A 23115-nucleotide genomic window follows, 5' to 3' on the forward strand; every position below is an offset into this window, starting at 1 on the left:
AAAAAATTTTTTTTTAATTAAAAAAAAAAAGGTGGTGAGCCCGTGCTCAAACCGGTGACTTCAGGGTTTCGAACCTAGGTCCTCCATGTCCCAGTCCGATGCTCTCTCCACTGTGCCACCACCTGGTCAGGCTAAAACTTTAATACCCTTTCAAAATGAATTAGAAATACAATTTACAAACCTAACATCTGGCTATTTAACTTAATTTCTGTGAGTAATAAAGTGCTATTTTTAACAAAGGCAACAACAACACGATAAAATACAATCTCTTGCTACAACCTGGCTACTACTGTTATTAAATATCTAAACTATTACTATAGAGTTCTGAAGAACATACAAGGCAGTAATATGTCTGTAAGTATATTGAAGAAGTTTGGGTACTAGGTGCCTCACAAAATAACAACTGTAAAGCCAGTATCCAAGGCCACCAACACAGCCGCCTGGCCCATGCAGGTTCGCATTGGATTCGGACAGTCGGTAAAGGAACAACGGAGCCCAAGAACTGATGGGCCATCATCTTTAATCCTAGCTTGCACCCGGCGGGCAAGTAAAAACACACACTGGGCTCCAAAACCCACTCACATTCAGTGCTCACAAAGCTACTGACTTATCCGAATTTTCTAGAATCAAAGGTTTCTAGCTCACCAGACTTATTCACCTCTGTTTTCCATTTCCTTCTCTCTGCACAAACTGGCTTTTCCTTCAGCACTCCGCCATCTTGACTGCTCCTCCAGGCCTCCTCCACATGGCCTTTCTCTGCTCTCTCCTCTCTAATGCTAATCTCAGGAACCAAGAGGGCAAGCTCCCATTCTGCCTCCATTTTATAGTGTAGAAATCAAAACCTTTAATCCAATATACAAAATAGGGAAGTCTCTAATACAAAGTCACTTATCTGGGGCATGATGGGATTGTACCACCTCACATCAAAAAGGGTGGGAAAGGCTTAGTCCTAAAACCAAGCCTCAGGCTATAAGGATCCTGCTGCCACAGCCCGCCTCCAACACACATTAATATCACCTGGGCAACGGCCCTCCAGGTGGGCAGCGCCATCTTTAACAAAGTCAGCATAATATATTTTATCTGCCCAACAACAACTAATTCATTTTACTTATTTTTTATTTTTTAAAAAATGTTTATTTCATTAATTTTAGAGAGAGAAGAAGGGAGAGAGAGACAGGGACAGCATCTGTTCCTGCATGCGCCCCTTGGGACTATGCACTAACCAACCAAGCTTTCTGGCCAGGGCACAACTACTTCATTTTACAGAAATAATGCAGTAAGTGTCCTGGCTGGATGGCTCACTTGGCTGGAGCATTGTCTTGCAATGCAGAGGTGACTGGTTCAGTCCTTGCCTGGGGCACATACAGAAACAGATTAATGCTTCTGTCTTTCCCTTACTCCCTTCCTGTCTCTGTATTCAATAAAAATAAAAAATTAAAAAAAAATAATGCAGTAAGAATATATTAAATGTATAGAAATAAACCCAGTATTACATCTCATTTTAATTAAACTTAAAAAATATATACTGTCTTTCTGAAAACAAAAACACAAATAGTCATCACTAAATAAAAAGTATGTGGGTTGCAATTATGATACCATAAGTAGTCTACTTAAATTGAGAGTAAAAGTGCCTTACCGTTTTCTCCATTTCTAGAAAGAGTAACTAGAATAGAAGAAAAACATAATGAGTAAATATACATTTTCTACATAAATTTTATTGCAGGTTGACTTGTAGAAGCTCTGAATAGGAACATAGAACAAAGACAGAGTTCAGTGCCCTGAGGCAAAGGCCACAGTGGGTTTACTGACAGAAAGTACTGAATGCAATACTGTGCTGAACACCGCACAACAGGGATAGAATTAGCAATTCTGATCACTAGGTGGGGACACATTTGAGCTACTTGCTTGATCTTTAATCTGCTCTAAAGAAATTCCCCTTTCTGACTTCCTCCTTTTCTTCTCATTCTCTTCTCTGCTTCCTGACTTCCTCATTCTTGTCCCTGCTTCTATTTTGTGTGTATTAATAAATACTCATAAGGACTGGGGTTCAGGGCTGTCTCATGAAACCTGTACAGGGGACTGTGAGGCGGTCTTTCCTAGGTCCCTCATTGCACGCCACATGGTCTCTGACTGGTCATTGTCTCCCTGACCTTGATTATTCATTTTAATATCATTCTCATAAAAATAAAGTGTAGTTTTAAATATAAAGACTAATGAGATTTCAGAATTGCACAAAAAACCTGAAAACAAACAAAATGCTAACATTCAAATTCTTTATCATTAGCACTGCAATCTCATTAAACATTTTTTTCAGATTTTGTTCATTTTAAGTGTATATGCATAATTTTGGTTGTGATGTTTCTTTAGCTCTTTCCTTCATGCTACCTACAGAATGAACAGGACTTTCCTCCATGGCAATCAGTTATTTAATTAGCCTGTGACATACCTCTACAGAGTTTTTTTTTATCATTTCTTTGGCATCATATTTATATGTCTTTGCTTTTACAATGAAAGTCTTAGTCCTTAATTAATTTACTTATTTGGTTTATCCTAACATATACATAAAATAGTTTAAAATACTGAATACTAGCTTAAGATTATTGTGCGGCTTTTAAATTTTATTTTGGCTTTAAACTATATCCCACTAAGGAGTCAACACTAAATAAAAAGTATGTGTTCAAAAGTCACTTGAAGTAATTGATAGATATATGAAACTCCAACTGCCCTTTGTTGTTCCACCTGGCTGCCTGACCTCACCCTTATTTACTGGACCATCACCTGAGGCAGAAAAGTTCCAGAAAGCTGATCATCACCCAAGGAGGAGCATTCCAGAAAGCTGAAATCATAAAACCATAAAAGGGAACATACCAGAACTATTGACTCAGTACCCCCTCAGGCTTTCCAAAGCCCTATAAAATTCGCCTCATAGTCTATAACCAGTGCCCTTCTCCCCAGAGAAGTGCCCGGCAGAGTTCCTTTCTTCCTTTTAATAAAGCCTGTTACTCTGGACTTTTCGCACTTCCATGGATTCCAGCAGTAATTTTTTCCTGTGTGTAGTTATAGTATCAACTTTATATAAAATTAAGTTCATTTAGCCTGACCAGGCGGTGGCACAGTGGATAGAGCATCAACCTGGGATGCTGAGGAGCCAGGTTCGAGGTTACTGGTTTAAGTGCAGCAGGGTCCCAGGCTTGCACAAGGGGTCATTGGTTTGGCTGGGGCCCCCCAGTCAAGGCACATATGAGAAAGCAATCAATGAACAACTAAGTGTCACAACTAGGAGCTGATGCCTTTTTTTTTTTTTTTTCTGTATTTTTCTGAAGCCGGAAACGGGGAGAGACAGTCAGACAGACTCCCGCATGCGCCCGACCGGGATCCACCCGGCACGCCCACCAGGGGGGCGACGCTCTGCCCATCAGGGGGTGATGCTCTGCCCCTCCGGGGCGTCGCTCTGTTGCGACCAGAGCCACTCTAGCGCCTGGGGCAGAGGCCGAGGAGCCATCCCCAACACCTGGGCCATCTTTGCTCCAGTGGAGCCTGGGCTGCGGGAGGGGAAGAGAGAGACAGAGAGGAAGGAGAGGGGGAGGGGTGGAGAAGCAAATGGGCACTTCTCCTGTGTGCCCTGGCCGGGAATTGAACCCGGGACTTCTGCACGCCAGGCCGACACTCTACCACTGAGCCAACCGGCCAGGGCCCTGATGCTTCTTTTTTTCTCTCCCTTCCTGTCCCTTTCTCTTTAAAAAAAAAAATTGTTTATTTCATGATTTCAAATATTAGTTTGCTTTTATTCCCTCTTGGTTTTAATTTTACTTTTTCAAATGTATTAAGTATCAGTAGTTTAAAGTCAGAACTAATACAAAAAGGTACTCAGAAGGGCCTGGTGCTCACTTTGGCAGCACATATACTCAAAAAGGCCTTTTATTCCTCATCCCAAGTAATCATTTTTAGTAGCACGTGCTTTATCCTTCTAATATATATATATTTTTTAGCAAAATAAGCAAGTAAGTATATACAGAGTGGGGCAAAAGTAGGTTTACAGTTGTTCATATAGAAAATATTACAATCAATAATACAAGAAAAAGGTTTTGCAGACTCATGACTGTAAAATTACTTCTACCCACTCTGTATTTCCAATTTCTCCATTTATAAACTGTCCCACACTTTGCTATTGTCATCACTACACTTGAGTCCCTGGACACAGTCATGGCTTGTTTGTAACATACCGCACAGTCCTCCACTGTGTGGGACTTCCAGTGGTACAATCAGGCCTCTATGGATAGACATCTGGGATGTCTCCAATCTGCTGCTGCGGCAAACAATGTGATAATGAATAACCTTATGCATGTGTTGTTTCTGGAAGTTTATTTTCAGTGTAGATTCCTAATAAAGGAATTGATGGGCCAAAAGTAAGTCTGTCCACTTATTCCCCAAATCCCTATCATTGGGGTGGTACCATTTTACACTCCTACCAGCAATATATGAGACTATTTCTCCACAGTCTACCCAATAAAGCAGGGGTCTCAAACTCGCGGCCCGCCGAACAATTTTGTGCGGCCCGCAGACTAATCCACGGGCTTACTTAATTTTATCCAAAATATTTTGAACTTTGTGGATTAGTCTGCGGGCCGCACAAAATTGTTCGGCGGGCCGCGAGTTTGAGACCCCTGCAATAAAGTGTTTTGAAACTTTCGGTATTGCAGGGTAATTTTACTTTGCGTTTATAAGTGAGAGTATTTTTTTCATACGTTTATGAGCTATTTTCATTTTCTTTTTATTCTAAACTATCTGTTCATGTCACTTATCCATTATTTTCTATCAGGCTTTCCTCACTCCTTGGTTATAAGATCATCCACTCATGTTTCCTTCTAGTACTAGAAAAATCACCATTTGGCAACCAGCCTAGTACTAACTGTTTCAAACAAGAATCCTCAAGAGATGCTAAAAAGAGTAAATGCAAGAAGCTTGAACGTAATTTCCCACAAAGGTATTTCCCCAGAAAGACACTGCCTCAGGTTTTCTGGAATCAATCAGGTGCTGAAAGAGTACAAAGTATTTAGTGGGGACCACATATGTGAAATTAAGGAGAGGGGGGATTGAGGGGAAGTTTAAAGCAGTGCAGGCCTATCAAAGCCTGGGTTTGGAGCTCTGTAGCAGTCAAGCTGTTCTCACTCAGGTACAGGAAGCAGCAGATCCAGGAACAGTATGACCTCAGGTGTGGTGACTCATGTTCAAAGAGCTGACAGCTGCCTGCTGAAGCCACCTGCCACAACTGAGCAGCAAGTCCTTTCTTTCTTTTTTTTTTTTTTTAGCAAGTCCTTTCTTTAAGGGAGATCTGTGTGGTGCACCTAAGTCTACCAGAATACTTATTACTTACAAAAAAAAACAAACTGTACCGTTATACAGTGGAGAAACTTGGCAGACACCACCTTAAGTGGCAGCTAGTTATAGTCCCCAATGTGGTACATTCAATGACACAGCTTTACTTCTGTGGTACGCTTGCTAAAAACATATACTGAGTCTAATCATGAGAAAATATCGGACAAACCTAATTTCAGGGGCAGTCTCTTCAACAATGTCAAGGTCATGACAGACAAAGCAAGACTGAGGAGCTCTTCCAGATTAAAGGGCACTAGAGACATGACCACTAATGGCGCTAAGTGACCATAGACTGGATTCTGGAGCAAAACAATGGCTTAGTGAGACAACTGGTGAAGTCTATATGAGGCTTAGAGATTACAAAGTAGTATATTTCATCAATGCTAATTTCCTAATTTTGATAACTGTGCTATGGTTAAAGGAGAATGTTCTTTGATTATAGCTAAAAGTTTGTGTTCCTTTAAAATTTATGTTAAATCTTAACCCACAATGTGACAGAAGTAGGAAGAGGGGCATTTGGGAGGTGATTAGATCATAAGGGTGCAGCACTCATGAAAGGGATTAGTTGTCCTTTATAAAAGAGACACTGAGAGTTCCCTTGTTCCTTCAGCCATGTGAGATTACAGCGAGAAGACTGCCCTCTATGAACCAGGAGATGGGCCTTCACCAGACACCAATGTGCCAGCACCTTGATCTTGGACTTTCAGCCTCCAGAACCTACATTTCTTATTGTTTATAAGCTGCCTTGTCTATGGTATTCTGTTACTGGAGCCTGAACAGACTAAGATATTCTATTTCTTAAGAAATAACACTGAGATATTTACAGGTAAAGGGACATTATATCTGCAACTTACCCACAAATCTTTCAAAGGGAGAATGAATGAATGAATGACAAAGACATGCAGCAAATAACATTTAGGGAATTTGGTTGAAAAATATATATATATATACATATGTATTTTTTTTTGTGAGACACACACACACACAGATAGACAGGAAGGGAGAGAGATGAGAAGCATCAAGTCGTAGCTGTGGCACCTTAGTTGTTCACTGATTGCTTCTCATACATGCCTTGACGGGTGGGGGGCTCCAGCCTAGGCAGTAACCTTTGGGCTCACGCCAGTGACCATGGGGGCATGTTGATGATAAATGAAATCTTTGCAATTTTGCCCTTCTATACATAAACATAAAACAGGAAATGTCTTCCCATTTGTTCAAGTCTACTATTTTCTTTTTAAGATTTTATTTGTTGATTATATGGGGGGAATGAGAAGTATCAACTCATAGCTGCTTCACTTTAATTGTTCATTGACTACTTGTTGTATGTGCCTTAACTGAGCAAGCCTAGAGCCTCAAACCAGGTAGACTCTCTGTCCACTGTGCCACCACAGGCCAGGCCAAGTCTACTTTTGTTCGTATGTTTTCTCTTCAAGTTTTGGCATATATTTTTTTTTTTTTAGGGTGATACAATTTTTTCCTCTGAAGTGAGAACTGAGTTGTGGGGGTGTGGGAGGGGGTGGCGGACAGACAGACTCCCACATGTGCCGGACCTGGATCCACCCAGCATGCCTACCAGGGGGCGATGCTCAACCCATCTGGGGTGTTGCTCCATTGCAACCGGGGACATTCTAGCACCTGAGGTGGAGGTCACGGAGCCATCCTTAGCGCCCGGGCCACTTTGCTCCCATGGAACCTTGGCTGTGGGAGGGGAAGAGAGAGATAGACAGAAAGGAGGGGGGAAGGGTAGAGAAGCAGATGGGCACTTCTGTGTGCCCTGGCTGGGAATCGAACCTGGGACTTCCACACGCTGGGCCGTCGTTCTACTGCTGAGCCAACTGGCCAGGGCAGTTTTGGCATATTTCTTTTCTTTTCTTTTTTTTTTTTACAGACAGAGAGAGTCAGAGAGAGGGATAGACAGACAGGAATGGAGAGATGAGAAGCATCAATCATTAGTTTTTTGTTGCGCGTTGCAACGCCTTAGTTGTTCATTGATTGCAACCCCTTGCTCAAACCAGCGACCTTGGGCTCCAGCCGGTGAGCTTTTGCTCAAACCAGATGGCGATCTCAAGGTCTTGAACCTGGGTCCTTCCGCATCCCAGTCTGACGCTCTATCCACTGTGCCACCGCCTGGTCAGGCAGTTTGGGCATATTTCTTAAATATTTTTTTTAGTTTATTCATTTTAGAAAGAGGAGAGAGAGAAGGGGAGGAGAAGGAAGCAGCAACTCCCATATGTGCCTTGACCAGTTGGCTCAGTGGTAGAGCGTCGGCCTGGCGTGTAGAAGTCCCGGGTTCGATTCCCGGCCAGGGCACACAGGAGGAGCGCCCATCTGCTTCTCCACCCCTCCCCCTCTCTGTCTGGCATCTCTCTCTCTCTCTCTCTCTCTCTCTCTTTCTCTCATTTCCCCTCCTGCAGCCACAGCTTGATTGGAGCAAATTGGCCCCAAGCGCTGGGGATGGAACCTTGACCTTGGCTTCAGGTGCTGAGAAGAGCTCGGTTGCTGAGCAAGGAAGCATCACTCCCTAGTGGGTTTGCCAGGTGGATCCTGGTTGGGTGCATGTGTGAGTCTGTCTCTGCCTCCCCTCCTCTCACTACATTAAGAAAAAAAAGAGCCTGACCAGGCGGTGGCTCAGTGGATAGAGCATCGGACTGCGATGCAGAGGACCTGAGTTCGAGACCCCGAGGTCGCCAGCTTGAACATTGGCTCATCTGGTTTAAGCAAGAGCCCACCAGCTTGAACCCAAGGTCACTGGCTCCAGCAAGGGGTTGCTCAGTCTGCTGGAGGCCCACGGTCAAGGCACGTATGAGAAAGCCATCAATGAACAACTAGGGTGTTGCAACGCTCAATGAAAAACTAATGATTGATGCTTTTCATCTCTCTCCGTTCCTGTCTGTCTGTCCCTGTCTATCCCTCTCTCTGACTTGCTCTCTGTCTCTGTAAAAAAAAAATAAATAAATAAATAAATTAAAAAGAAAAAAAAGAATATGTCAAGAAATATATAAAAATATTAAGATAAAGTTACATAGTTACAGCAGGGCTTCTTAAAATTTGTAATATGCAAGTGAGCTCTGTGATAAAAGATATATGAAGTCCAAATGCATGTGACCACATACATTTACACGTTTAAATTCCCACTGTCAAATACAGTTCGTGGAACACTGTAAGCACTCAACATTTGATAAGCAACTAAACTAACATAAAGATGTTGTTAAAAGTCAGGCATTCTCTGTATTTGAAATTGTGGGTCACCTACAATGTGAATACATCCCACTCTTCTATTAGCATGGGAATTGACGGTGTGCAATCAGTCCACTCGTTCAACAAACATCTACTGAGTACACACCACACAGGGCCTATTAGGTTCTGGATAGAGAGCAGTGAACGCACTACTCAAGAGGCACAACTGTGTATGTCTAGTCACTGTGAGCTTCAGGAAGAAAAACAAGGCAGGGAGAGGAGAAAGTGAAAGAGGAAGCACTTACTACACAGGGTGCTTGGGTGCACTAGGAGTGCAGAGGTACTAGAGAGACCTCAGGGCGGAAGCACACAAGCCTGACCCTGCAGAACAGGGCCCGCTTGCTACAGCAGAGCAGCATGACCGTGTACAGAGAATGCAAACTGCTCCAGTGCAGTAGGAAAAAAGGGGTAAGCTGATGGAGGGTCCTGGGAGGAGCACTAATAATCCTGATGGGTTTTATTTTATTTTATTTTATTATTATTATTATTTTTTGTATTTTGCTGAAGCTGGAAACAGGGAGAGACAGTCAAACAGACTCCCGCATGTGCCCGGCACGCCCACCAGGGGCTATGCTCTGCCCACCAGGGGGCGATGCTCTGCCCCTCTGGGGCGTCGCTCTGCCGCGACCAGAGCCACTCTAGCGCGACCAGAGCCACTCTAGCACCTGGGGCAGAGGCCAAGGAGCCATCCCCAGCACCCGGGCCATCTTTGCTCCAATGGAGCCTTGGCTGCGGGAGGGGAAGAGAGAGAGAGAGAGGAAGGAGGGGGTGGTGGAGAAGCAAATGGGCGCTTCTCCTATGTGCCCTGGCCGGGAATCGAACCCGGGTCCCTCGCACGCCAGGCCAACGCTCTACCGCTGAGCCAACCGGCCAGGGCTTCTGATGGGTTTTAGAAGATCCACTCTGGACCTGGCAGGGTAGCTCGACTGGTCAGAGTACTCCCAATTCGCTAAGGTTGCGGGTTTAATCCCCAGTCAGGACACAGACAGGAGCAGGTAGATGTTTCTGTCTGTCTGTCTGTCTCTCTCTCTCTCTAAAGTCAATCAATAAATTTTTTTAGTGAAGAAATAAAAAATAAAAGATCTAATCTGGCCTTCTGGAGGGTGGGGTAGGAAGAATATACTGATATACTGTGAGGAGGTTACTGCATATGTACATGAGATTGTTATCTACACTCTTTCAATACCTGCCCTGGCCAGGTAGCTCAGTTGGTTAGTGTCATCTGGACATGCCAAGGTTGCAGGTTTGATACCTTGTCAGGGCACATACAAGAATCAAACAACGGCTGACCAGTGGTGGTACAATGGATAGAGTGCCAACCTGAGACGCTAATGTCCCAGGTTTGAAACCCTGAGGTCACTTGGCTTGACTGCAGGATCATCAACAAGATCCCAAGGTTGCTGGGTTGAGCAAGGGGTCATTGGTTTGGCTGGAGCCCCCCAGTCAAAGCACATGTGAGAAGCAACCAATGAAAAACTAAACTACCACAACTAGAATTGATGCTTCTCATCTCTCCTCCCCCCGCCCCCTTGCTGCCTTTCTCTCCAAAAGAAATCAACAAATGAATGCATAAATAAGTGAAACAACAAGTCGATGGTTCTCTTTCTCCAAATAAATAAGTAAATTTTAAATAAAATTACTATTCTGTTAAAAAAAAAGTATACTAGTTATCCACAGAAGAATGGGAATCATTAGGGAGGGAAAAGATCAGTATAATCTCACAGTAGTAATGTACACTATTAACATTTTTGTACACTGGTATTTCTTTCAAATATGATATCCTTTCACAATAAGTTCATGTTTGTCTTTACACATTGTTCTATTACTATGTTAATAAGTTACTCCTGTGATTCCAACTGGGTAGGCTCAAGTTCACAAAGTACAATAAAGAATTGAAAAGAACTGAAAGAACATAGTAAACAGAAATGTTCTAAAAACAAGTGTTTTTTTGTTTTGTTTTGTTTTGTTTTCCTGCATTTTTCGGAAGCTGGAAACGGGGAGGCAGTCAGACTCCCGCATGCGCCCGACCGGGATCCACCCAGCATGCCCACCAGGGGGTGATGTTCTGCCCCTCTGGGGCGTCGCTCTGTTGCGTCCAGAGCCACTCTAGCGCCTGAGGCAGAGGCCACAGAGCCATCCCCAGTGCCCGGGCCATCCTTGCTCCAATGGAGCCCCGCTGCAGGAGGGGAAGAGAGAGACAGAAAGGAAGGAGAGGGGGAGGGGTGGAGAAGCAAATGGGCGCCTCTCCTGTGTGCCCTGGCCGGGAATCGAACCCGGGACTCCTGCACGCCAGGCCGACGCTCTACCGCTGAGCCAACCAGCCAGGGCCTTTTTTTTTTTTTTAAGTTTTTATTTATTTATTTTAGAGAGAGGAGAGAGAAGGAGGGAGGAGCAGGAAGCATCAACTCCCATATGTGCCTTGACCAGGCAAGCCCGGGTTTCGAACCGGCGACCTCAGCATTCCAGGTCAACGCTTTATCCACTGCACCACCACAGGTCAGGCTAAAAACAAGTTTTAAAATGTTTATTATCAAGACTTAGGGATCTCAGTCCTGGCTGGGTGGTTCAGTGGATAGTGTTGTCCCAGTACACTGAGGTTGCAGGTTCCATCCCCAGTCAGGGCATGTACGGGAAGCAACCAATGAGTACACAACTAAATGGAACAATTAAGTGGAACAATGAGTTGATGAGTCTCTCTCTCTCTCTAATCAATGAAAAAATTAGAAAAAAAGACTATGGATCTCTATCTCAAAGAAATCTACTCTACATAAAACATTTATTTGTGCCTGAGGAGAATTGGTGGCTGCTGTGATTGGATAAAGTCTAATTTCTCATATTAAAGAGTATGGTCCCTGACCCCACTGTGCGATTCACATAGATACCTCAGAACGCCTGAGTAAGTTATAGATTTTACCAACACAAACTTCCTGAGGTGGAAGATGTTGTGATGGTGAATATAAGGTCCATTGCTAAAATAGGGGCTATGTCAGCCTGTTGTAATACAATAATATTAAAGGCATGATCTGTCTCGTCTTTATTTTTTTCTTTTTTATTAAGTGAGAGGTGGGGAGGCCAAGAGACAGACTCCTGCATGTGCCTGGACTGGGATCTACCCAGCAAGTCCCCTAGAGGGCAATGCTCTGCCCATCTGGGGCTGCTGCTCCATTGCTCAGCAACCAAGCTATTTCAGCACCTGAGGTAAAGTTATGGAGCCATCCTCAGCACCTGAAGCCAACTTGCTTGAACCATTCACCATTGCTGTGGAAGGGGAAGAGAGAGTGAGGGAGAGACGGGTAGGGGTGGAGAAGCAGATGGTTGCTTCTCATGTGTGCCCTGACCAGGTGGATCAAACCCAGGATTTCCACACGCCAGGAGTTCTACCAATGAGCCAACCAGCCAGGGCCAGCATGATTCTTCTTAGTGAGTTGTCCAGAAGACAAATTCATTCTATAAACAAACTCATCCAAATTGGCAGGAATGAATGTGACAAAGAAAAAGGATATATTGATTTGTCAAAAAGGAGAGTTTCTCCAGAGGTAGCAATTAAATGTGAAGATAAATTCACCAATTCCAAAACTGTTTATAGCATTCTGCATCATGTTGCTGAGGTTTTAGAGTACACTAAGGATGAGCAACTGGAAAGCCTGTTCCAGAGGACTGCTTGGGACTTTGATGACAAATACAAGAGACCTGGATACAGTGCCTATGATACATTTAAGCATGCAGTCTCAGGCCCATCTATTTTGGATAGTTTAGATTTGAATGAAGATAAATGGGAAGTACTCATTATTAATATTAATGTGTTTGACCTCTCAGGCTGTCAAAATTCAAGCAAATATTGAAGTGGCTTGTTATGGTTTTGAAGGCATTGATGCCGTAAAAGAGCCCTGAGAGCTGATTTGAATTGTTCTACAGAAACCATGCCCATCAAGATTACTCCTCCTTGGTATGTGCTAACTGCAACAACCCTGGAGAAGACAGAAGGCCTCTTTGTCCTCAATCAGGCTATGGCTGTTAAAAAAGTTTGAAAAAAGGGGTGTCTTCAATGTTCAAATGGAGCCCAAAGTGGTCACAGATACAGATGAAACCGAGCTTGCAAGGCAGTTGGAGAGACTTGGGAAAGAAAATGCAGAAGTGGACGAAGATGATGATGCAGAAGAAATGGAAGCCGAAGCCAAAGATTAACTTTGTGGGAAACAGTCCAGTTTAAGGAGCACGAAATAGCCCTTCCTGGCTATAAACCCTAGACTTAATTTCTAGTGTTGAAAGCTTCAAAGCTGAGTATTTTTCATTTCCAAGTATTTAAATGTTCTAACAGACCAAAACGTGAAATGTCCTCCTAAAATGTCAGCTGTTTTCACACAGTAGCTCCAACATACTGAGCATTTTTTAAGGAGTGGCGTAATTTCACTAGAGACAAATCTTTAAGAACAGTCATAAATTTGGGCTTTCTATTTCTTTTTTTTTTTTTTTTTTTTTTCTTTTTCTGAAGTTGGAAACAGGGAGGCAGTCAGACAGACTCCCACATGCGCCCCACGGGGATCCACCGGGCATGCCCACCAGGGGGCGATGCTCTGCTGCAACCAGAGCCACTCTAGCGCCTGAGGCAGAGGCCACGGAGCCATCCTCAGCACCCGGGCCATCTTTGATCCAATGGAGCCACAGCTGCGGGAGGGAAGAGAGAGACAGAGAGGAAGGAGAGGGGGAGGGGTGGAGAAGCAGATGGGCGCTTCTCCTGTGTGCCCTGGCCGGGAATCGAACCCAGGACTCCTGCACGCCAGGCCGACGCTCTACCACTGAGCCAAGTGGCCAGGGCCGGGCTTTCTATTTCTTATGTCTCCAGATTGACACATCTTTACAGTTCAGTGCTTCCATGTAACTTACCAGGGGCACCCAAAGCACATAGTCCCAACCTTTCTATATAATGTAGCAAGCAAACATTAAATAAACTTGAGGAATATTAAAAAAAAAATCACCTTTATTTGTGAACTACTATTTTTCTTTCTGAAGAAGAGAGAAAGAGAGGGAGGGAGGGGAGAGAGAGAAAAGCATCAACTCATAGTTGCAGCATTTTAGTTTTTCAATGATTGCTTCTCATACATGCCTTGACCAGGGGACTCAAGGCGAGCCAGTGACCTCAAGCCAGCAACCTCGGGATCACATCGATGATCCCACACTCATGCCAGAGACCCTGTACTCAAGCCAATAAGCCCATGCTCAAGTCAGCAACCTCAGGGTTTTGAGACGGGGAGCTAGATTACTTGGGTGGATGCTCTATCCACAGCACCAACAAAGGTCAGGCTGTGCCCTACTACTTGTTATTTAAGTATAGGTACCCTTCTGTTCAAGAAGTTGTGCTGTGTATTTAAGCAAGAACAAGATCTGAGCAGCTTATATGCTAACGGAAATAGTGTCAGGTATTGATCTTAAAGTCCCATGTGCTGATCATATGAAGGGCTTACCCCCTTAGACAACACATACCCCAGTGACACCTGCAGCGGCTCATCACTGAATAGGCACATTTCTGCAATATGATCTTCAAATATAGCTACATTAAAAAAGTATATATAGATTTAAAACGGTGTGAAAATGTGCTCCTTCACTCACTGAAGAGTGTATGGGGATTGTGGGGAGGGAACAATGAAACTACAGCAACTCTAATTGACTTATTAAGCTCATTTATCAAGTACTAAAGTATAGCAAAGTGGCCACCATGGTGGTCTCGAACAAATAAAGGAAAAGTGGGAAGGAAATTATGTCAGAGAAGTAAGGGCTTTAGGTCTTCAACTGAATAAGACACGAAGCTGGCCCCAGTTTTCAGAAGATGAATGACAAATCTGGTGTTATTTTTTTTGAATTTATTTATTGATTTAATAAAGAAAGAGAAGAGAGACAGAAACATCTATCTGTTCCTCTATGTGCCCTGACCAGGGATCAAACCCACAACCTTTGCATTTCAGGTCAACATTCTAACCAACTGACCTACCTGGCCAGGGCCTGATATTACTTTTAAAGGGATCATTCCAGCTGCTTCATGGAGACTAGACAGGGTACAGGGTGAGGGTGAGGATAAGGTGAGGAGGGAGAGACATGATTAAGGGTATTACAATGATACAGGTGATAACATTGCATTAACAAACTACACAACACTCAGTTACATTAAACAACTACCATTAATTATTTCCTACAGTTGTGTGGATCGGCAGTTCAGGTTACAATTAGCTGAACTGTTTTTCTATTAGCTGCAGTCAACTGGCAGTTTGGGACAGGAAAGTCTAGGATGGCCTCTCTCTATGTGCTCTAGCCTAGACTCCCTTAATGATGACAGAACATTTCAAATGTTCATTACTTTGTAGCATTGTAATTAGGTACATAAAATATAGTTTTTGTGTTCTCTTGATGAATAAACATGCATGTTGTCTTGAGCCCCTGGCACCAGATCTCACACATCACTTCCATGTCTTTCCACTGATCAAAGCAAGTACAAGACCAGCCTGGATCACTGGGTAAGTAAACAGATACCACCTCTTTTCTTTTCTTTCTAATATTTTATTTATTGATTTTAGAGAGAAGAGAGAGAGGAGAGAAAAGGGAATGAGGAGGAGCAGGAAGCATTGCAGTAGTTGTTGCTTCTTGTATGTGCCTTGACTGGGAAAGCCCAGGGTTTCAAACCGGTGACCTCAGGATTCCATGTGGATGCTCTATTTACTGCGCCACACCTGGTCAGGCAGCAATTTTTTTTTTTAAAGGCAGAGATTTTCAGATTGACTGAAAAAGCAAGACCTAACCACAGTGGTCCTTCATCTATCACAGGGGGTAGGTTCCAGAACTTCCCGCGATAGGCAAAAATCTGCGAAGTAGCAACCTTACATTTATTTTATTATTTATATATATTTTAAGGCTTTATAAACCCTCCCCACACTCTTATAAACCTTTCCCATACTATTATTAACCTTTCCCACACTTATTTTGCTTATTTTACCGCAAAAATAATATATAAAAATACCTATATACTGCAAAATTCCGTGATATAGCAAAAAATCCACAATAAAAAATTAGATATGTATATACAATTTAAAAATCTGTGCTACAGTGAGGCCACAAAAAGTGAACCACTATATGGCAAGGGACAACTTATATGCTGCTTACAAGAAATGCTTTTTATTTTTTAATGTTTTTTAAAATGTTATTTATTCATTTTAGATAAGTAGGAGGAGAGAGAGAGATATAAGGGCAAGGGGAGGAGCAGGAAGCATCAACTCCCGTATGTGCCTTGACCAGGGAATCCCAGGGTTTCAAACCAGCAACCTCAGTGTTCCAGGTTGACGCTTTATCCACTGCCAAGAAATGCATTTTAAATATAAAAACATAAATAGGTTAGCCCTGGCCGGATAGTTTGGTTGGTTAGAGCACCATCTGGATACACAAAGGTTGCTGGTTCAATCCCTGGTCAGGACAGAAATAGTTCGATGATTCTGTCTCTCTCCTTTCCCCTCTGAAATGAATAAACAGGTTAAAGTGAGAGGAAAGAGAAAGACATACCACCATCCTAACACTGAATAAAAGAAAGATCAGTGGACGTATTAATATCTGTCAAAGTAGATTTCAAAGTAAACAATATCACCAGGACTAAGGTCATTTCACAATGATAAAGGGTCAATTCATCAAGAGGACACAAAAACTATATTTTATGTACCTAATTACAATGCTACAAAATAAGCAAAAACTGATAGACAAATCCACAATTATAGTCGTAACTTTTTCAATAATTAATAGACAATATAAAGTCAGCAAGAACACAGAAGGCTTAAACAACATTACCAACTTGCCTTTTGACATTTAGGGAACATTATGACATAATAGGATACTCGACCCAACAATAAGCAGCAAAATATACTACTATTGTAGAATGAATTTTCTCAAATGTACTGGAACATTTTTAAGACAGACCACTTTCTGGGCCACAAAACAAGCCTGAATACATTTTAATCTTTTTTAATGTATTCACTTTAGAGTAGGGGGGGGGGAAGAAGGGCAGAGGAGTAGGAAGCATCAACTGTCATGTGTGCCTTGAACAGGAAAGCCCAGGGTTTCGAACCGGCGACCTCAGCGTTCCAGGTTGACACTTTGTCCACTGTGCCACCACAGATCAGGCTAATTTATTTATTTATTATTTATTTATTCATTTTAGAAATAGAGAGAGGCCTGAATACATTTTAAAGAACTCAAATCACAGAAAGTGTTTTCTAACCACATGGAATTAAATTTAAAATAGGTAGTAAAATAACAGTGGAGAAGATATCCAAATAACTCCAAGCTAAATAGCATACTTTTAAAATACCATGGATCAAAGATGAAATCAAAAGTGAAATTGGAAAATAATTTGAATTGAGTGAAAATACAGCGTATCAAAATTGATGAGATGCAAATAAAGCAGTATGAGGGATAAATTTATTTATTTATTTATTTATTTATTCATTCGTTCATTCATTCAATTTTTCAGTGAGAGGAAGGGAGGGAGAGACAGACTCCTACATGTGCCTCAACCAGGATCTACTAGGGTGCGATGCTCTGCTCATCTGGGGCATTGCACCATTGCTCAGAAACTGAGCTGTTCTTAGCACCTGAGGTGGAGGGTCAGGTGAGTCCTCATTGCCCAGGGCCAACTTGATCCAATCGAGCAATGATTGCAGTAGGGCAAGAGAGAAAAAGAGAGAGAGAGGAGAGAGAGAAGCAAGAGGGGGAGGGGTGGTAAAGTAGATGGGTGCTTCTCCTGTGTGCCCTGACAAGGAATCAAATCCAGAACATCCACATGCTGGGCCAGTGGTCTACCACTGAGCCAACCAGCCAGGGACAAATTTATAAGATTAAACGCCTGAGGATTCAGTAATATCAGTTTCCACATTAAGAAACTAGAAAAACAGCCTGACCAGGAAGTGGCAGAGTGGATAGAGAGTCAGACTGAAATGCGGAGGACCCAAGTTCAAGACCCCAAGGTTGCCAGTTTGAGCAAGGCTCACCAGCTTGAGCCCAAAGTCGCTGGCTTGAGCAAGGGGTCACTCAGTCTGCTGGAGCCCCCACCCCCACCCCGTCAAGACACATATGAGAAAGCAATCAATGAACAACTAAGGTGCCGCAACAAAGAATCGATGCTTCTCATCTGTCTGTCCCTCTCTCTCTGTCACAAAAAAATAAATAAATAAATAAAATGCATGTGGTGTGGGTTTAAAAAAAAATAACTAGAAAAATAGCAAGTTAAACCCAAAGTAAAAGAAAGGGAATAATAAATATCAGATTAGAAATCAATGAAACTGAAAACAGAAAAAACAACAGAAAAAACAAGATCTGGCTCTTTTGAAATCAATAAACACATGGAAATCAACTGTGTCCATACAGTGTGCTCAATGTTGCTGTTTAAGCTCTTTATCTGGTCTCATTCTAAATCTGATGAAATTATGAAGGAGACAGTGGAATTATTAAGACATATAGACTCAGAGTTTTTATCTATGTATTTTTCTCTGAAAAATATAAAAGGCATATAGATCCCTGGACAAACCAAACAGCTCTTCCAATTAACAGTTTTCTTGGGAGTCAAATAAAGGGATTGAATTCGATAATCTCTAAAAACATGCGAAATAAGAGGTACATACCTACCACTAACAGCTACAAATGACCTGAACAAGATGTTCTGATAAAATCCTGGAAACCTGGAGAAAAGTTGATCCATAACTAAATTCTTATGTTTAAATATCAGCCTTGGGGGAAAAATCAAAGGAGAATTTTGGTTTACTTTAAAATCAAAGACCAATGTTACTAATTACTTAATCATTACTTCTCTGCTTATCATTCCTGTGAGATGGCCATCTTAGATGCATTACTTCTTACTCAATGTTGTCCTCAATCCTACTCCTTCCAGTAATAGGAGTTCCTGATTTTATATATACACATACACACACACACAAATACATATGCATACGTATACAATATATGTGTGTGTGCATGAAATTACAAAATGAAGAAGTTATACAAGTTGGAATGAAATGAGGGCCTCTCATAAACAATTTATTTGTTGAAATACTACTATAGGCCTGATACTTTTATTTTCTGACGTATTTAGGAACCTTCTGCTGCCACCTTTTAGGAGAAAATTACCTCATACAAATAGATCATAAATAATACTGAAATCTGTCTGTGTAAACAAGTTGACTAGTCTTGCATCAAGGTTAATTTTAAAAGCATGGGCTCCAGAACTAAACCATCTGTGTTCCAATTCTGATCATGCCATATATTAGTTGCATGACCCTGGACAAATTATTCAACTTTATGGAGAGTATTATAAGTATTAAGTAAATTAATACTTGTAAGACTATACTTTTAGGGATCATTTCTATAGTTTGTAAATTAATACTTGTAAATATAATTATTCTCTCCCATCTAGTTTGATAAAGAATACCTGAAGCTATGAAAATTTTATAAAAATTTTAAAAAATACAACCCAGGACATTAAATACAACTCATACATCTCTCAATTTAAGTTCCTATAAAGCAGGGGTCCAGGGGGCCAGTTCACTGTCCCTCAGACAACTGGAGGGCCGAACTATAAAAAAAACTATGAACAAATCCCTATGCACACTGCACATATCTTATTTTAAAGTAAAAACACAAAACGGAAAAAAAAAAAAAGGAACAAATACAATATTTAAAATAAAGACAAGTAAATTTAAATCAACAAACTGACCAGTATTTCAATGGGAACTATGCTCCTCTCACTGACCACCAATGAAAGAGGCGCCCCTTTTGGAAGTGCTGTGGGGGCCAGATAAATGGCCTCAGGGGGCCGCATGTGGCCCACAGGCCGTAGTTTGGGGACCCCTGCTCTAAAGTTATACACTGATGTATTTCAGTGGGAGCATCTGTGCTTATGAAAAGATAAACATACATAAGTAGTTTAAAGAAGTTTTAATATGAGACTGAATGAGGTTGTATTGTTTTGTTTTGTTTTGTTTTAGCAAGAGAGAGACAGGGACAGACAGGAAGAGAGAGAGATGAGAAGCATCAATTCTTTGTTACAGCATCTTAGTTCTTCATTGATTGCTTTCTCACATATGCTTCGACCCCAGGGAACTCCAGCAGAGAAAGTGACCCATTACTCAAGCCAGTGACCTTGGACTTAAGCCAGAGACCATGGGGTCAGGTCTATGATCCCATGCTCAAGACGAAGACCCTGCGCTCAAGCCGGCAACCTCCAGTTTCGAACCTGGGTTTTCAGCATCCCAGACCATGCTCTATCCACTGCACCACCGCTAATGAGCTTTTATGCTCAGCTATATAGTCCAAGGATGAGGCAGACTTCTCAAATTCTCCCTAAACTCAGATACCTTAGAAGTATCAAATGCAGGCTCTTATATAAGACCTTTCACTATCAGTATTTTAAAATGCCCTCAATGGCCCACTCACTAGTTACATGTGGAATACAAAGATAAGGATTACAATCTGATAGCCACTCAACAATTTTGTGACCTAACCAAAGGGTCTATTTGCTCTGTTTCATTTATCACACCCGTGGCATATGGAGGTGAGAATGATGAAAAGTCCCCCCATCCCCACAAGCACACAGAACTTCTCAATTCACGTTCATTTTTCCTTTCTTTACCTCTGATGTCACCTTTTGATAGATTGTGCAATGTCAACACAGATGCACATTTTTTTTTTTTTTGTATTTTTCTGAAGCTGGAAACGGGGAGAGACAGTCAGACAGACTCCCGCATGCGCCCAGCACACCCACCAGGGGCAACGCTCTGCCCACCAGGGGGCGATGCTCTGCCCCTCCAGGGCGTCGCTCTGCCGCGACCAGAGCCACTCTAGCGCCTGGGGTACAGGCCAAGGAGCCATCCCCAGCGCCCGGGCCATCCTTGCTCCAATGGAGCCTTGGCTGCGGGAGGGGAAGAGAGAGGCAGAAAGGAAGGAGGGGGTGGGGGTGGAGAAGCAAATGGGAGCTTCTCCTATGTGCCCTGGCCGGGAATTGAACCCAGGTCCCCCGCACGCCAGGCCGATGCTCTACCGCTGAGCCAACCGGCCAGGGCCAGATGCACATTTTTTAAGTGTTCCTTCAGAAGCTTTACTTCACAATCAATACAGAATTAAAATAGAGTGGAAATAACCTTCTGATAGAATTAAATAAGATTGGTACAACTTTTGTAATAGATATGCCTACTCAAGGGTAAATAAAAGTATGATCTAAGCTGATGAAAACCCTATAATCACTATCAACTTCTGGAAGTAGCCTCAAGAAGTACCTAACTAGATCCCTTATCAATGAACCCAAACGTAATTTTTGGCAAACACTCTGGTACCCAAAAGGATGATACTAAACAAGAACAGTCAACAGGTTATTATTATTTGGAAACGTATTCCACAACTCATTTATTCCGGGCCTAAGTGCAGGGATCGTTTTCCTCAGAATTAAGTATTCTACAGCAGTGGTTCCCAACCTCCCCAACCTTTTTTGGGCCACGGACCGGTTTAATGTCAGAAAATATTTTCACGCACTGTCCTTTAGGGTGGGATGGATAAATGTATCACGTGACCGAGACAAGCGTCAAGAGTCTTAGACGGATGTAACAGAGGGAATCTGGTCATTTTTAAAAAATAAAACATTGGCCTGACCTGTGGTGGCACAGTGGATAAAGTGTCAACCTGGAAACACTGACGTTGCCGGTTCAAAACCCTAGCTTGCCTGGTCAAGGCACATATGGGAGTTGATGCTTCTTGCTCCTCCCCCTTCCTCTCTAAAATTAATTAATTAATTAAAAAATAAGACATTGTTCAGACTTAAATATAAATCAAACGGAAATCATGTAAGTTATTTATTCTTTATCTGCGGACCGGTACCAAATGGCTCACGGACAGGTACCAGTCCGCGGCCTGGGGGTTGGGGACCACTGTTCTACAGTACAAAAAACTTTTTTTAAAGGTGGCTATTTTAATTTAAAGGTGATCAAAACACTGTATCCCTTGTGCGGCGCTGGGAGTGTGCCAAGTGGCCAACGGAGCGGCTCCGCACCCCACGGCCCGCACCCGTTTCCTTCAGCGCACGATACACGGTCCCCGAGCCGAAACAGCGTTCGCTCCGGGCCCCGCGGACGGGGACAAGCGGGGACACGGAGCCCCGCGCGGATTCAAACAGTCGCGGGTCCAGCGCAGGACGCCGTCTCCTAGGACACACCCATCAGCTGGCGGTCGCCCCGAGGGGAACTCCACGGTGATCCGAGGGACGGAAACGTCTTTCCCTCCTGGGGACGGGGGCTGCGCCCGTACACTACTCCCGCGGCGTGTGTGGCCGTCCATCCCCTTTCCCGGGGAGCCGGGAGGACTAACGAAAGAAGCGGCAAGAAGGACAGCTACGCGGCCCTCTACCCCGAGAACGGGCGGGCCGGAGCCTCCGGAAGCGGACAGCGCGGAAGGGACCCTGGTCCGCTTGGTCTTTGTCCACAAGCGGCGCTGGGGCGGCGGACGGCTCGGCTCACACATGGGGCTTCCCCCACCCGGAGGGTGGCCGCGGCCCCCACGCCGCGGGCCCGGCGCCCCGGGAACCGCCGCCCAGGAACGGCCGCACTTCAGCAACGTGGCACCGCCGCGCCGCCCGCACCCACCGCCCGGTACTCACACACGCATAGCTCCACCACGTACGCATAGTAGGACCAGGCCACCACGAAGGCGATGAACAGCACCGGCACCCAGCCCACGCCGCGCTGGCAGCAGCGCCAGAACCGCCCCGGCGCCATATTCCGGGGCGGCTGCAGCACTGCGGCCGCAGGAACACCGGCCTCCGGCTGGCGACGCGAGGGCTCAGAAGGCCTCTCGCCGTGCCAGCTCCGCCCCGCCCCGCCGCGCCCGCCCCGCCCCGCCCCGCCCCGCCGCGCCAGCCGTCACCCTTGGGGTGGGGCTCCTGTGGTCAGTAAAGGCGGTCCGGCACCAGGGGCGAGGCCTGAGCTCAGGGCCGCCGGGAGCGGGCCGTGGCCAGGCCGGCGCGGGCGGAGGAGGTGGGAGGAGAGGGCTGGCTCAGTGCGTGGGACAGTGTTGCAGCAACCCTGCCTTCCACCGGGAGCTGAACCGTGGACTTCGTCTGCGTACCCGCGTTCCCCCGGAGATGGGTTTAAAGTGGGGAGCGCCCGCCCGCCACGTGCAGGCGGGGGACGGACGTTGCTAAGAGGCTCCTGCGGGTCAGTTGCCTCGAGCAGCTTTCCCGTTCAGAAAATGGGAGCCATCCAATTGCTGAATAGCCTACTGCAGCTTTATCTGAGCTTCTTCTCAAAATCTTTAGATAGTACCCACAACCTAATTTACATCTGTGTGTTGTGCTTCTTTTTTTCTTCGTTTTCCTGGTGGGATTTCTATCAGCTCCAGCCCACTGGAACAGTGAACATACACAAAAGCGTGGGAGCAGAGCCAAGAGGAGAAGAAAAGGTGGGACCCGGGAAGCCCATTCTCCTGCTTTTCCAA

The 23115-nt window shown here is 44.0% G+C and overlaps 1 protein-coding gene and 2 pseudogenes across 4 annotated transcripts in view; 2 read left to right on the plus strand and 1 right to left on the minus strand.

Annotated features, from left to right (window-relative positions):
- Positions 1-22485, minus strand: part of ZDHHC20 (zinc finger DHHC-type palmitoyltransferase 20) — an 85696-nt gene extending 63211 nt beyond the window's left edge. For 3 of the 4 annotated variants that reach the window (XM_066259024.1, XM_066259026.1, XM_066259025.1), the window contains exons 1-2: positions 22280-22485; positions 1637-1663 (exon numbers count right to left, since the gene is read on the minus strand). In XM_066259024.1, coding sequence (XP_066115121.1) covers positions 1637-1663; positions 22280-22397 — 145 coding nt within the window. In that variant the 5' untranslated portion in view covers positions 22398-22485. The remainder of the gene's footprint in view (positions 1-1636; positions 1664-22279) is intronic. The other variant, XM_066259027.1, reaches the window with a different exon arrangement.
- On the plus strand, positions 5203-12798 carry LOC136323767 (eukaryotic translation initiation factor 2 subunit 1-like; annotated as a pseudogene).
- LOC136327772 (small nucleolar RNA U3) lies at positions 18976-19074 on the plus strand (annotated as a pseudogene).
- Positions 22486-23115: the final 630 nt, after the last annotated feature.

Source organism: Saccopteryx bilineata, chromosome 2 (assembly GCF_036850765.1).
Source record: "Saccopteryx bilineata isolate mSacBil1 chromosome 2, mSacBil1_pri_phased_curated, whole genome shotgun sequence".
Classification (NCBI taxonomy): domain Eukaryota; kingdom Metazoa; phylum Chordata; class Mammalia; order Chiroptera; family Emballonuridae; genus Saccopteryx; species Saccopteryx bilineata.